Source organism: Peromyscus eremicus, chromosome 7 (genome assembly GCF_949786415.1).
Source record: "Peromyscus eremicus chromosome 7, PerEre_H2_v1, whole genome shotgun sequence".
Lineage (NCBI taxonomy): Eukaryota > Metazoa > Chordata > Mammalia > Rodentia > Cricetidae > Peromyscus > Peromyscus eremicus.
The window spans coordinates 42820053-42836003 of record NC_081422.1 but is presented as its reverse complement, the minus strand read 5'-3'; the positions used below and the strand labels follow the sequence as shown (position 1 = coordinate 42836003).

Genomic DNA, 15951 nt, shown 5'->3' with positions numbered 1-15951 from the left:
ACATAGATAAAAGACCAGTACACTGAAAACTGTAAAACATGAATGAAAGAAACTGAAGAAGGTACCATGAAGAGAAAAATAGAGTGTGTTCATAGATTAGAATGAATGTTAAAGTTTCCATATGACCCAAAACCACGTACAGAGTCAATGCAATATCTATCAGAATTCCAAAGATATTCTAATAGACATATAAAAATCTATAAAATTTGAAAGTATCATTAAAATCCCTGAACCATCTAAAATAACAAAGTTGGAAATATTTAAGCATCTGTTCTCTAAATCTACCAAAAATATAGTCATCAAAATAGAATAGGGAGCCAGAAACAAATCTATGCATTTATTGCCAATTGTTCTTTTATAAAAATGCCAAGAACATATAGTGGAAGAAGTACAGTCTAACAAATTGTGTTGGGAAAGCTGGAAATCTATGCATAAGAATGTCAGTGGCCCCCTTTCAACATCGTGCACAAAATTCATGCAAAATGAAGCAAAGACTGAAAAGTAAGATTTGAAGTCATAGAACATTAGAAGCAAACAGGTAATTTCTTGACATTGTTATTAGCAAGGATTTTTGTATATAACTCCAAAGGGATATGAAATAAGAGCAAAGCTAAGACAAATGGGATTGCATCCAAAACCTATGCAGCCAAGGAAACAATCCACAGAGTACAGCAGGAGTGTACACAGTGGGAAAAATATTTGCAAGCTGTACATTGGACAAAAGGGTTCATAACTAACTACATGTATAAGGAACTCAAACCTCCATGGCAGGAAAATAAACTATGCTATTAAGAAAATGCATAGAGGGCTGGAATAGATATCTTTCAAAGGAAGAAATATGAATGACCAACATGCATATAAACCCTCAATACAACTAATCATCAGAGAGACATCAAATAAAACTGTGATAAGACACAGCCTTGTATCTGCTAGACTGGCCATTGTATACAAAAGACTGAAGATAGTTGTATTGAGAACGAGGCACAAAAGGAACCTTGTGCCCTGTTTGTGAGAATATATGCTAGCTCATGCATTATGGGAAACATTAAGAAGATTCCTTAAACACTTAAAATAGGGGCTGGAAAGATAATGTAATGGTTAAGGGTATTTACTGTTCTTGCAGAGGACCTGAGCTAGGTTCCCACCACTCACACTGGATAGTTCATAATCAGTCTCTAAGAGATTCAACACTCTTCAGGCATCTAAAAGCACCTGTACTCATGCCTACACACACATAATTAAAAATAAAATAAATCTATCAAAATTAAAAATAGAATTATTATGTGATTCAGCATTGACACTTTCAGGTAATTTCATAACAGACAAGGTCAACTTAAGCATCCATCAGCCCAAATATCCATTAAGGAATGAATGGACAAAATCATTCTCTCTCTCTCTCTCTCTCTCTCTCTCTCTCTCTCTCTCTCTCTCCCTCTCTCTCTCTCTCTCTCCTTCTCTCTCCCCCTCTCCCTCTCCCCCTCCCCCCCCCTCTCTCTCTCTCTCTCTCTCACACACACACACACACACACACACACACACACACACACACACACACGGTTAAAAATGGAAGACATACCAAGTGAAACAAGCCAGATCCAGAAAGACAAACGCTGCCTTATCTCACTTGTAGTCACAATTTAAAAAACTGAACTTAGATGTAGGAAGTAGAATAGCTGAGAGCAGGGGCTACAACCTGGACGCTAATGGAGATGAGGGGATGTTGGCCACAGGGTACAAAGCATCTACACAAATACATTCCAGGGAGTCAGTTGTCTAGCAGGTGACTAGCTAACAATAATATATCATGGAACTGAAATTGTTAAAGATTTTAAATGTTCTCACTCACACAAAAAGATAAATGTGAGATGATGGGTATGTTAGTTAGCTTGATTTAATTATCTCTCAACATACACATATATCAAAACATCACATTATACATTATCAACATACACATACCCTTTGCCAATTAAAAATAAATAAATTCACTGGTCGGTGGTGGTGCACGCCTTTAATCCCAGCACTCAGGAGGCAGAGGCAGGCGAATCTCTGTGAGCTTGAGGCCAGCATGGTCTACAAAGTGAGTTCCAGGAAAGGCGCAAAGTTACACAGAGAAACCCTGTCTTAAAAACTAAAAAAATAAATAAATTATTTTTTTTAAATATTTTTGCTACCTCAGTAAGCTTTAAGTAATCAGTCCCAATCTCTTTCTCTCTATGAAACCATTCTAAACTGTCTCAGGTAAATTTATTTCAATCTCTTTTCTCATGGTGTCTTTTCATATTTGCTAAATTGTCTCCTATAAGGTATGTCTATTGTTGTTGTTGTTAGGCTCTTTTTGGGGAGGCGCCACTCAGATCCCAAATAAATAACACACACGGAGGCTTATTCTTAATTATGAATGCCTGGCCTCTCTTGGCTTAGTTTCTGGCCAGCTTTCCTTAACTTAACTTATCCGGTCTGTCTTTTGCCTCTGGGCTTTTCCTTTTCTCTAATTTCTGTAAATCTCTTACTTTGTGGCTTGCTGTGTGTGTAGTTAGGTGGCTGGCTTCTGGAGTCGTCTTCTTCCTCTGGCTGCTAGATCTTAGATCTTTCCCCAGTTTTCTCCTTCTATTTATACTCTCTGCCTGCCAGCCCCACCCATCCTTTCTCCTGCCTTGCTATTGGCCAGTTCTTTATTAGACCAACAGGTGTTTTACACAGTCACAGTAACACAGCTTCACAGAGTTAAACAAATGCAACATAAAAGTAACACACCTTAAAATAATATTCTACTACATAAGTCCACATGTTTGTTAATTTCTGTACATTTGGCTCCCTGAGAAAATTGTTGAAAACATTTTTGTATCTTCCTTTTGTAATATATTAGCAATAATCAATTCCATTATTATTAAGATAAATTAAAATAGCACATCATCTTCATCAGAATGACCAGTAGAGTGAACCTATTTTGGTAAACATATTGTAAAAATTGTTTTGCCTTTTAAAATTCAGTGTGCTTGTGCATGCCACAGCTTGCATATAGAGGTTAGAGATCAGCTTGTGAGGCACAGTTCTTCCCTTCCACAGTGGATTCTGGGGTTTGAACTCAGTCATCAGGCTTGGCAGCAAGTGCCTTTATCTGCTGAGCCATCTTGCTGGCCCCAAGACATACCTTTTAATACACATGGTGAAATGTGAATAGCCAAAAGAATAAAATATTTAAAAATAGAATTTAATATTTAGAAAATGAAAGTATGAAGGAACAGTCAGATGCTAGAAACCAATCAATTGTTCAAGGCTTCAAATATGAACATTAAATTTGTCTTAAAATGTTAAGCAATTTTAGAAAAGAATAATATTTTTCTGTGAAACTGAGAGACTGAGAGACTGCCATTGGCAAGATAGTGGGAAAAGGTGCTTGCTGCACCAACTGGACAACCTGAGTTCAATCCCTGAACTATACTTAAAAGAAGAATGAGGGAACTGACTCCACGAAGTTGTCTTCTGACCTCCACATGCACTGTGCCTCAACTACTCCCCATACACACACAATTATACTAAATTTAAAATGTCAAAGCCCCACCCAAAACCCAACCCTGAAGGGACTACAAATTAAAATGGCTATCATATGACAATCTGATAGCAACTGAAATAAAAAAATTAAAACTTAAATGAAAAAATTAGATGTGGAAAATAGACAATTTAAAAGAGAAAATATATCAGTAAACAGTACTCAAAAATAAATTTGAAACACAGATATTAGAATAAGTATAATTTTGTACAGTAGCAAAATTCCAACTTCATCTGTTAAATCTTCAAGTAGTTTTGCTGACAATACTCCACAATTAGCCAAAAATACTTAAACTGATAGATTTGGGGAGAGAGATTTAGTCTTCTGAGATATGTGAGGATAACCCCCTTCTCTGGCTGAGCATGCAGTCATCCAAAGTCATGAAACAAAGTTGGAGTCTGCATGGTTCTTTCAATTGGGCAGCTAACTGATTCTATGACATATATGATGCCATACAGTTACTTTTCCATAATTACTTTGTACCAGAAAACTATTTGAAAACAGATGAAATAGCATGTTGAGGCTACTAAAAAGCAAAACTCAAATGACCCAGTGGACAAACACAGTAGCTTTCTGACCCTGCCTCTCCCCCCCCCCCCCCCCCCGTGCCATTTCAACCTGCTGTCACAGGAATCTGTTGGGTAAATACACACCTCTGTAGGCAAGCGAGACTCCCAAGACCTGAAAGGATCTGAAATTGGGGGTTACAGTTTCTTTCCATTAATTCATCATTCAGATGCTTACAGTGGCATTTATTGACTGGTAAGTAAATACTTCATTCAATTAAATCTTTCTCTTGGCATTCTGGAAAAAGGTCATTAGCTATAACTCTTCTAATTTGTCTGCTGTAATGACCAATGAGACAGGTGTAGCATGAAAGTTAGTCATATATGTTGCTGGTGACAATTTAAAATTTTACTTTTGGACATATTTGGCAGCCGGGCATGGTGGCTCATGCCTTTAATCCCAGCACCTAGGAGGTAGAGGCAGGTGGATCTCTGTGAGTTTGAGGCCAGGCTGGTCTACAGAGTGAGTTCCAGGATAGCCAAGGCTACATAGAGAAACCCTGTCTCAGAAAAAGAAAGAACGTATTTGGCAGTCAAAAATGTCACCTTCTTTGACTGGTTGGTACTTACTTCAGTAATGTGTGATTGTGTAATTTCATTCAGGAACCTACCATAAAAAGGTAATTCTATACATGAAAAACTGGGATATATCTAAGCATTATGTACAATGATAAAAAGTAAATATATTATGGCTATCTAATATCATAGGGCCCAAGGCCCATGGTGTTTTCTTGATGGGATAGAACAAACTCAATAAAAATAAAGATCACACAAATTATTTAGCAAGCTTTAAATAGTTATAGTATAGAGTACAGTTTGCAAAAAAAGTGTTAAGACTATATATTTGGTGCAATTGCAACTTAGTAAAAAATACAAATGAGAGATAACAGAGGGACCATAAAACATACGGTACTATAAAATAAAATTTAGGCGAGAATATAATTTGACATATTTGCTTTGTTTTCCAGATTTTGTACAATATAGGGAGATGATTTTCATAAAGAAAAGATAGATGAAGGGATAGTAAGCTGAAAAAATTTAGATTCAACAATGAAATACATATTTATTATACCTACTTAATTTCAAGCCAATGATTCCAAAAGAAAGCATCTGCTGGCAGCAGTGGTCACACTATGTGGAAATCAATCCCTCTCATTCCCTAACTGAAAGCGAATTAGAATTGATTTCTAACAGGTAATTTCACCATACTGAAAGGTATAAAATGGGTCATACTAATTGATATTGAAAGCAAGCTTTCTTAACTGCTGTTAGTAAATGTGTCCTTTCAATACTTCAGTTTTTGTTTCGCTTTAACAACCCCGTCACTCTGAGACAATGGCACATCTTCAAGGAGTTTTTGCACTCAGAAGGGCTTCCCAGCACATCAGCCCCAAGAGCAGAGGCAGAGCTGATGGTCATGGACATCCTGGAGAAGCTAAACCAGCAGATCCCACCCAGACCCTTTGCCAACCTCAGCACCACCACCAGCGCCAAAGAGAGCACGGCCACCATCCTCAACCCTCGTCGCAAATACTGCATAGGTGACCAGCTGGACGTCCTGCTGGTAGCCAAGGACCACTTTGGTCGCAGGAAGGAGTATGGTGGGGACTTCCTGAGAACTAGGATATTCTCCCCAGCCCTGAAAGCAGGTGCTTCTGGAAAGGTGACAGACTTCAACAATGGCACCTACCTTGTCAGCTTCACTCTGTTCTGGGAGGGCCTGGTCTCCCTGTCTATTCTTCTCATGCATTCCAGTGAAGGGGTGTCAGCTCTCTGGAGAGCAAGGAACCAAGGCTATGATAGAATAATCTTCACTGGCCAGTTTCTTAATGGCACCTCCCCTGTTTTCACTAAATGTGGCCTGACCTTAAACACAGATGCCGAGCAGTGTCAATATCTGGATGCTCGGGATAACGAAGCCTTCTACTGCTTGAAGCCTCCAAATGTTCCCTGCGAGGCCCTGACCCACATGAAAACCAAGAATAGTAATGTCTCCTACCTCAGTACTAAGGAACACCTACTTTTCCAGAGGTAAACATGGCTTCAAATTCATTAAGGGCTACCAAAAGGTAGACTTTGGATCTGACCAAACTGTTGAATATATTAAATTTGACTAACCAAACTGTCATGTTAGTGTGGACTAAGTCATAATTAGGTCCATCCTCCAGAGGTAACCCAGCAGGCATCCTGGGTGACCTCTGGGACCCCTGGCTGAAAGGAACACAGCAGTGAAGTGCCTTACACAAGTATATACATCTTGTTTTCCATGGTGCAAGGTAATTCCAGTAACTCTTTTTATGCACCGGTATTGCCTATAATGTATTCATGAAATACTGTCCCACATACTATTAATTAAATGAATAGGATCATTTCTCATTTTGCTATACCCTTTAATCCAATCGATCATCAAATCCTATACATTGTACCTCTGAACTGTCTCCTGAACCCACTCGTGTCTGTCTGACACTGTTGCCTCTCTCTAGGATGAGCTCTCATCAGACTTCAATTAGACTCTGTCAGTGATCTCAGGGGCTGCTCTTTGTGTCCTCCCTCATGTTTCTAAAGCACATATATAATATTAATACGTATCAGCGCTTCTTTGCTTGAAATCATTGCTATGGCCGCACAGCTCTAAAGGTGAATTAGGTCTCTAACCTGTTTGCACTCTTCATGCTGTTTTCCTCTCTGTCAATCAAGCTGAACATCTATTTCACAATTTGCATTCCCAAGCCCTGGGTTACTTGCTATTGTTTCCAGGAAGTGTTCTGTGTCACAGCGAGAAGGGCTAGTCCTTTGTTCCAACTGCATGCTGTTCTTTCACAACATGCCATTATACTGTTCATGTTCTGAGAAGGAAGAATTGTGAGAATGTGTTTTCCATGTCCATGCATCCATTCGTTCAATCAGTCTATAAAGAGCACTTTCTACATCCCACACAGAGTTCTAGGGAGTGGTCATTCTCATAAGACAAAAAGACAATGGACAAGTAAGTAAATATGTAGCAGGAATCCCTGGGTAATGGATTCAAAGATGACATTGACATTACTTTAAAATAATAATCGAGTCAGACACTATCACCCCCACCATGTCTCCATGATCATGTTTCCCCTTCAATCCTTTCTTCAACTTCATTCTTGTTTCTCCTAATCAAAATCTGAAAAATAAAAACCCCTTTATCTTATTATTTTGGCCAAAGAAGTTGGTCTTTTTCAAATAAAAATTTTACTAGTAAGTAATAAAATAAGAAGAGCTGCCTAGAGCAGCAACCCAAACAAAGTAAGGGGCCAAGCCCTGTGAGCAAAGGGGAAAATACTATTCAAGAGAAGGAGGGGCCTAGGGCAAGAGCATGCTGGGGACTTCAGGAACTGGTAGTAAGGCAGACAGAGCCTCAGAAGTCATCTATGGGGCAGGGAGCCACTGAGGGCCACAGGCTTCGTTCAGTGACATTAAGACCAGCACTCGAGAGGCAGAGCCAGGCGGATCTCTGTGAGTTCGAGGCCAGCCTGGACTACCAAGTGAGTTCCAGGAAAGACGCAAAGCTACACAGAGAAACCCTGTCTTGAACAAACAAACAAACAAACAAACAAACAAACAAACAAAAGAGGGTCTCAGTGACCGTGCTGAATGCAATAACAAGTGAAATGTAACCTGAAAATGACAGAATAGTTCTTTTTTTCTCAGAAACTTGAATTTTGTGTCCACTAAACCAGATTTAATAGTTTCCAGGCTAAACTGATGACTCATTTTAAGAGCCTTCAGGTCCACAGTCTGGGAACTACTGCTGTTGGAAGGCCTTGTTTTCATGATATGTGTCCAGGAGAGCAAACTGGACAGAACAGAGTCCTGGAAATTCAAGTTCAAATGTGAGAACTCTTTCTCCCTACAAGACTCCCTTTCTCCCCTTTCCCACTGTTACTTGTTCCCCCCTACCCAAAAAAAAAAATGCATGGAACAATCCACACCTTTATCTTCTGGGTCAGGTAAAAGAGACTGGGCCTTTTCAATTTTTTTTTTTTTTAATTTGAAAAAAAATGATCATTAGTGGAGCTGGAGGAGATATGGCTTAGCAGTTAAGAGCACTTAATGCTCTTCAGAGGATCTGGATTCATGTTTCAGCACCCACATGGTGGCTCACAATGATCTAGAACTCCAGATCCAGGGATCCAATGTTATTTTCTGGCCTTCATGGGCACAGGTATACATGTAGGCAAAACATGCACACACATAAAATAAAACAAAAATTAAAGTTACAAAGAGAAAAGAAAGAAAGAAAAATGATCATGAGGACATAGGAAGAGGTTTTCTTGTCTTGACTATCTCAGAACCATCTCTTCCTCTCAGAGCAGGGGTCATTTGTGCGTCATTTCTGCCTTTCTCACTGGCTACATCTCAACCTTTATTAAGGTAGACTTCGTTAAGCCTCAGTAGGAAAACCCATCTTGGCATAGTCTCCTGGTTACGTCTCAGAAGATCCAAGGTCCCCAAGTGACTGGCAAATGTATATTAATGTTATAGGCATTTTTCTAAAATGTAATGCTTCCACATGTAATTATTTTAAAAGATACATCAAAATGAATACATTTATGCAAGCAACACATATTTTAAGACACTATCAAATTTGGCCTTTGGAATCAAACTGACAAGGTGGCCAGGTCTTGTTCTCTTACTATATTCAATCTTACTTGGGCTAGCTGAAGGATAATACATGCTAAGCTGTACTATACATTCTTCTCACTTGACTCCTTTCTTAGGATTTGAGCAATCCTTGAGTGTTGGAATATGATCCCTGTGTCTTTCTGGGAACTTTCTGCAGTGCTGGTTCTGCACTTCCTACCTTCCCCCAGCTCTGGCTCTGGAGAATCCTACCTTCCACCATTCTTTATAACATTTGAATTTGATTTCATAAGATACAGTCACCAGTTGAATTGTGATACCTGGAGTTGGTGCTTATTAGGCTAGACATTCGGAATATTAGAGCAAACAAGAGTGACCTCATTCCTACTCTCAAGGAGATATCAGACCATGGAAAGGAGACTCCCAGTGGACTTGGGAAGGTGAAAAGGGGGTGAGGAAAAAGCCAGAGAAGTAGATATGTTTAGAAGGCTGTAGGTGGCCTGGTCTTTATTCTATAGACCATTGAGGAAAAGTCATATAAAGGTTTTGTATAGGATAATAAAGTAGGCTGGGCTCAACAAAAGGACTAGAAAGGTAATATAATAACCTGGGTTAGTGTTTTCAAAGTGATGTCCTTGGATCAGTAGCTTCAGCTTCACCCAAGAAGTGAAAAAAAACCAAGTTCTTGAACTTGACCTGGAACAAGTGAATCAGAAATTCTGAGAGTGAGGCTCTTCAACTGGAGAAGCAGTGTGCCAGAAAAAGTTTGGTGAGGCCTTGAATTACTACAGGTGGAAAGGTAAAGAACATAGCTGGCATTAGACAGTCATACACGAGTGCCCAACCCTGGAATACTGTGATATGGTGTTGTGGTCTGTATATATTTTGGGCCACATTCTATCTTGGGATTCATGAAGCATCAGGTTGGTCATGCTTGAGAGCTAAAATTGGAGGCTGAGTAGACAGACAGACAGATAGATAGATTTGGTTGATTGCAAATAGATGATAAGTGACACCATGGATTTGCAGATTCCCCCACCATGAGTAGAGAAACCATTTTCTAAAATATTGACCCATTTATTTCATCAGAACATCTTAAATGTACCACAATCACAACAACAACCACTTGCAGAGAATTAAGAGTGCTTCACTCCATCTAAACCAGACACTCATTCTTAAAGATCTGGATAGATGTTAGGCTAACTTATTTTCCTATTTCTTGAAGGTTCAACATGGCGGTTGAAGTGATAAAGAATTTGTCCATCAGAGTCTCGCCATGTAATAGTAAGTTCAGTGTGCTCCTGGCACTGTATTCACAACTTGCTATTGTAAACAACTGCATTACTTTGAGCCATATTTATTCTACCTTAAACATTTTGAGCTCTCATTTTCTGGGACAAATGAGCTACCTTGGGTTTTAAAGAAGGGATTTTATGCATGGAAAAAATTTTAATTATAAATATATTTATTTTAAGATTTTTTTTTTGTTTTATGTGCATTGGTGTCTCATCTGCACGTGTGTCTGTGTGAGGGTGTCAGATCACCTGTAACTGGAGTTACAGACAGTTGTGAGCTGCCATGTTGGCACTAGGAATTGAACCTAGGTCCTCTAGAAGAGGTTATTTCACTCTTTGTCAAATGGACAGTTAAAGCTAACTAGTCCACCTACCCGGGTGGAACATTCAGTATGAGTTGATGAAGACAGCCAGGCTATGTCAATAGTGGAGTGTTCAGAACAAGGCAATCATGGTCCTGTTGTTTTTCAGCAGACAGCAGACCACAGTGAGAATGTTATGTTCAGTCTTAAGCACAGTGGAATATTTCAAGTGTTATTATTATTAACCAGAAATCATAATTTTGGCACAAACAGTGTAGGCCTCTTATTTCCCAAGTGTGTTTAAGCTCTTTCATGAGTTAACAGCTTGAGAATAAGGAGACTTGAAGTTTCACCAAAGCTAATGTAATTGTTGAAATATTCATCTGGACCTGAGCCCTGTCTACAGTTTCTTCCCAACTTCAGTTTACTGTCTCACCTCTAAATGGCTCTGGGGACAAGGTAGATCCCAGGGAAACACTGCAAAGGCTCAAGAGAAAAGGGATCCCTGCTCTAAGAGCATCTACCCTGTGAGAACTTTTTATTCATTCCTTGAACATGATTTTGTTAAATAAATATTTGTAGAAGAAAGGGAGGCCGATCTAGAGAATAAAACAAAGATGGAAGAAAAAGAGGGAGAAGAGAAGGAGGGAAGTATTTGCAATATTTCAAGTATTTTCTGATAATAAAAATTACTGAGTCTGGGATTTTTTATTATTTATTGCTAGGGAATGAAATCAAGAAAAAGAAATGTCAAATTGGAATGAAGACTCCTTTCCCCAGTGGCTATATTTTCAAAGGAAGGTGGATTTCAACATTTTGCAAACAGAATGAGTTCAGTGAGATGCAAGATATAAATAACTGCTTGACAAGAAAACTGATTTACCTCATGGGTGATTCCACACTGCGCCAATGGGTGTACTACTTACAAAAAGCTGCAAAAAGTATGTTTTATTTTTAATTTGAAATTATAGTCAACTGTTGGGGCATTTTAAATAATAATAATTAGAATTCTTTGTTCTTCTCTGATATTTATTTTATTACTACTGTCAATATGCCAAACGTCTGGCTTTAAGCTGTTTTTATTTTTACAAAAGGTTTATTAATTCTTTTTCTTGACATCTATGGATGTTTTGCCTACATATATAGTCTGTGTACCAGGTAAATGCAGTGCCCATGGAGGCCAGAAGAGGTCATCAGATCCCCTGGAACTCGAGTTCCAGTTGGTTAGAAGTGAATGTTGGTGTTGGGAATCTAATCTGGGTCTTCTGGAAGAACAGCTTTTAACTGCTAAGCCATCTCTCTAGCCCCAGGCTTTAAGTTTTAACAAAGTTATTTAATCATAGACACTAGCACTATCTTTTCTATTCATATATTCTGATACAAATTTCAAAATTTTGTGGAGGTTTTAAGGCACCTGATAAAAATTCTCTGCCTTGCAAAAGTACCATTGTTCAGTTAGAAGTAATCATGGTCAGAGTTCTACAGATTGTGTGCATTTTCAAATTATGCTATTTCTTTTTATTAAGAGATTTGTTGATTTGTTTCCCAACAGCCCTGACATTTTTTGACCTGCATGGAGCTGGGTTATTTCAAACTCATGTTCTTCTGGATATTAAACAACATATTTTGATACAGTGGAAAAAACACAGCCATCCCTTTGTTACTCAAACGTTGTACTCTTTGAAAGATGACAACTATATCCCACGGGAAATTGACCAGGTGGCAGGAGACAGTAGCACAGCAATTGTTGTTAGTTTGGGCCAACACTTCAGACCCTTTCCCATCAACATTTTCATCCGTAGGGTCATCAATGTCAGAAAGGCCATAGAGAGACTGTTCTTACGAAGCCCGGAGACCAAGGTGATAATTAAGACCGAAAATATCAGAGAAATAAGTGAAAACGCAGAGATATTCAGTGACTTCCATGGCAACATTCAGAATCTTATTTTAAGGGACATTTTCAGGGACCTTAATGTGGGTATTATTGATGCTTGGGACATGACCATTGCATATCGCAGTGAGAACACCCATCCACCTGACAACGTGGTTGCAGGTCAAATCGCTATGTTCTTAACTTACATTTGCTAGAGGGTCTTAAGGTGCAGAAAACATCTCTAGCCCTCCCTACCCCTGCTCTCTCCAATCTCATATGTACTGCACAGACAATGCAATCAAATTTATGAAGAAATGAATATTGAGAATTATAGTTAAATGTATGTAACATGAAATTTACCATTCAAACCATTTTCAATCCTACAACTCAGCGGTTCTAAATGAAGTCCTATGTCACACCACCATCATTTTAATCCATTTTGAACAATTTTCTTCATCCAAAATAGAAATAGCAAACCTATTTATTAAATAACCACTCACCACTTCCCCTGACCCACAGCCCCTGGCGTCTACGACTATATTTTCCTCGCCTATGAATTTGACTGTTTTAGACATCTCATATAAATGAAATAATAAAATTCATGTGAATTCATGTCTGGATTATTTTACTTGACACAATGTCTTTAAGGTTCACCCATATCAAATGTATGTGAATGCCCTCCTTTTTAAAGAGTGAATATCATTTCTATCTATGTATGTACTGCACTTGTTTTATCTGTTTATTTGTTGATGAACATTTAGTTTGTTTTTGTCTTTTGGGCATTGTATATCATGAGGCTGTGAAGAGGCATGCACATTGAAAGGCTTGTTTCCACTTCTAAGCTTGATGTTTAAATAGTAAATCATCATTATCCATTTCTTATTTTTTAAAGTGTCTTTTTATTATTTATGTATTGGTGTATTGGTGAGTGTGTCTGTTAGTAATGTCAGGTGTGTTCGAGGATGCCGGCAAAGGCCAGAAGAGGGCTTCAGATCCTGTGGAGCTGGAGTTACAGGTTGTGACTTGCCCGATGTGGGTGCTGGGAACTGAACTCTGGTCCTCTGAAAGAGTGGAAAGTGCTCCTAACCATTGAGCTACCCCTCCAGCCAACATTATCCTAACTTTAAAGGAAGGTGCAGCCCAGAAACACATAGCTTAAGTGATCTGGTCAGAGAAAATGTAATGCATAGAAGAAAAATTTTCAGGACCACAATAGCAGTCTTCTTGCTTAGAAAAATTCCTTAAGATTTGATAAGCAGTTGTTCGACTCCACTGTAGTTCTACAGCCACAGTCCAAATCCTGCAAACTCACTGAGCAAAACCAGCTTTGATTCTGATTCTAGCTGACTCAAGATGTGTGGGAGTCCTTCCAGGGACCTCAGAAGACTTCATAAGCTTCACCCTAGAGACTTTCTCTTGACAGAAAACACAGTTATCTACTTCTCAAGACTTGGTATATTTTTATTAAGGATAATTCCCAAGTTTGGGTTGTGTTTGTGTGTGAAAAGAAGTAAAACTATAATGTTATTACATTAACACAATGGTCCGGTCATACATCTTTGGACTAGACTAACAAGTGACAATAAAAATACAAAAATCAAATTTTCTTTCTTTCAGATTGATTTTACTTTTAATTATGTGGGTGGGTGAGTGGGTGTGGGTGTGTACATATAATCGCAAGTGCCAAGGAAGCCAGAAAAGAGTGTTATATCCCCTGGAGCTGGAATTACAGGTGGGCGTAAGCTGCCTGATGTTAGACTAGGAACTAATCTCAGGTCCTCTGGGTCTTGTCCTTTCCTTTTCCCGTGTGTGTGTGTGTGTGTGTGTGTGTGTGTGTGTGTGTGTGTGTGTGTGTAAAAGGGCAACCTTGGGTGTTTGTCAAGTGTCTTCCATTTTCTGCTTTCAATATGGTTGAGGTTCCAATCTCTGCTTCACCATCACTGGAATTGTAAGCATATATCACTACACCATTAAAACAAGGATTCCGAGGAATCGAACTCAGGTCCTCACACTTGCAAAACATGCACTTTACTAACTAAGCATCTCCCAAGGCCCTCAAAAATTACTTTTGTATTGAGCTCCTGATAGGTTCTCATTCTCCCCCTAGGGAGCTTCGATAGAAACCTTGTTGCTCTTCCAAACATCATGTCATTAGTTGTTTACGTTTTCATCTTCACACACATGCTCAAATTCCTTCATTGGAGTTTTGGTGTGATTTGGTTTCTAGTCTCCCTACTCTGTTTCTTCAAATGCAATGGAGTTTCCTTAAATCACTCACAACAGGCCTTCTACAGACCCCAGTTCTCACCTAACAACCTGCATCCTCTAATTTTAGTCATCCCTGAATAACTACTACTTCTCTTCCTCTGCAGTTGTGCTGTATCACATGATAGACATAGTCACATGTCATTGTTGAAATTAAAACTCAATTCAATTGTTCTTCAGGAGCCCTGGTCACATTCCGGGAAATCAATACCCACAGCAGTAAGGGATCCTGTACCACAGCGGTGTTTGCTTAAATTTTTCTTTAGATGGTATTTTTCATATTTTGTTAGAATATTTGAGTGTTTTTCAAAAACAAATCTAGTGTGATCTGAGGAATTGGCTCAGTTGGGAGGTTGCTTGACTAACAGGCATGAGGTCCTGTTCTGATCAGAAGCACCACGTAAGCTGGCCATGGTGGCACATGCGTGTAATCCCAGCATTCAGGAGATGGCAGCAGTAAGATCAGGAGTGTAAAGTCATCCTTGGCTACATAGCAAGTTTGAGGACAGCCTGGGCTATAAGACCCTGTATCAGTCAATCAATTAATCAATGTAGTGATAGTTCAAATTTTTTATACTGAATTTTAAAAAAGCTATCAGATGTTGGTGGAAAACTCTTGACTTTTAAGTCATTTACTTATTTATTCTTTTAAAAGAAATCCTTGGATCTAAATAGCTCATAGTGTTCTACCCTTGAAGTGATAGCTTTACATTACAGTAGATATTGATTATGCTGTTAACATATAATGACTCGAGCAAGCCATTTGAATTCATAGAAATATCCTTTACTGTTATTAGCAAGCTTTTTTTGAAAACCCATTTCTGCACAATGGAGTGAAACGAAACTAGAAATCAATAGCAGAAGGGAAAAACATCTCATGCCATGTAGAAGTTAACAGTGTCCTTTTAAAGAACTGGTGGGTCAAAGAGGCATACGCAGGGGGATTTTCAAACTATCTGAGACAAAGAGGGAGCCCCAGCCGGTCAAGTGTATGGGGCAGAAGGAGAGCCGTAGTAAAAGGAAGGTCCTAGAAGGAAATGTGACAGTCAACCACCTGACTCCACACCTCAAAGAACTAGACAAAGAACAAACTAACCCTAAGTAGGCAGAAGGAGGGGGAAATAGTTTAAGAGAGAGATCAAGGAAAATCAAGTGTAGAATAAACATAACAGCTCAAAAAAGTAAATTGCTTTTGTTGAAAATGTAAAACAACAACAACAAAAACCTTCTAAAGGACAGGGGAGAGAGAGAGAGAGAGAGAGAGAGAGAGAGAGAGAGAGAGAGAGAGAGAGAGAGAGAGAGGAGAGTGCGCTAAAATTAGAAATGGAAAAGAGTACATTAGAACTGATGTTCCAGAAATAAGGTCTATGAAGGATGACTACAAACAGTTATGTTCTGGAACTCAGTGATAAGGGCTGTGGATGCTCTTGTAGAGCACCCAGGTTCAATTCCAAGCACCCACATGGAGACTCACAACCATCTGTAA

At 38.9% G+C, this 15951-nt stretch overlaps 1 protein-coding gene across 1 annotated transcript; it reads left to right on the top strand.

The window, feature by feature from the left end:
- Positions 1–4423: 4423 nt before the first annotated feature.
- Positions 4424–13079, top strand: LOC131915608 (NXPE family member 2-like). The gene is made up of 5 exons (XM_059269028.1): positions 4424–4429; positions 5366–6147; positions 9956–10014; positions 11053–11268; positions 11880–13079. Exons 1-5 carry the CDS (start codon positions 4424–4426, stop codon positions 12413–12415), a joined length of 1599 nt encoding a protein of 532 aa, XP_059125011.1. The 3' UTR covers positions 12416–13079.
- The last annotated feature ends 2872 nt before the right edge of the window (positions 13080–15951 follow it).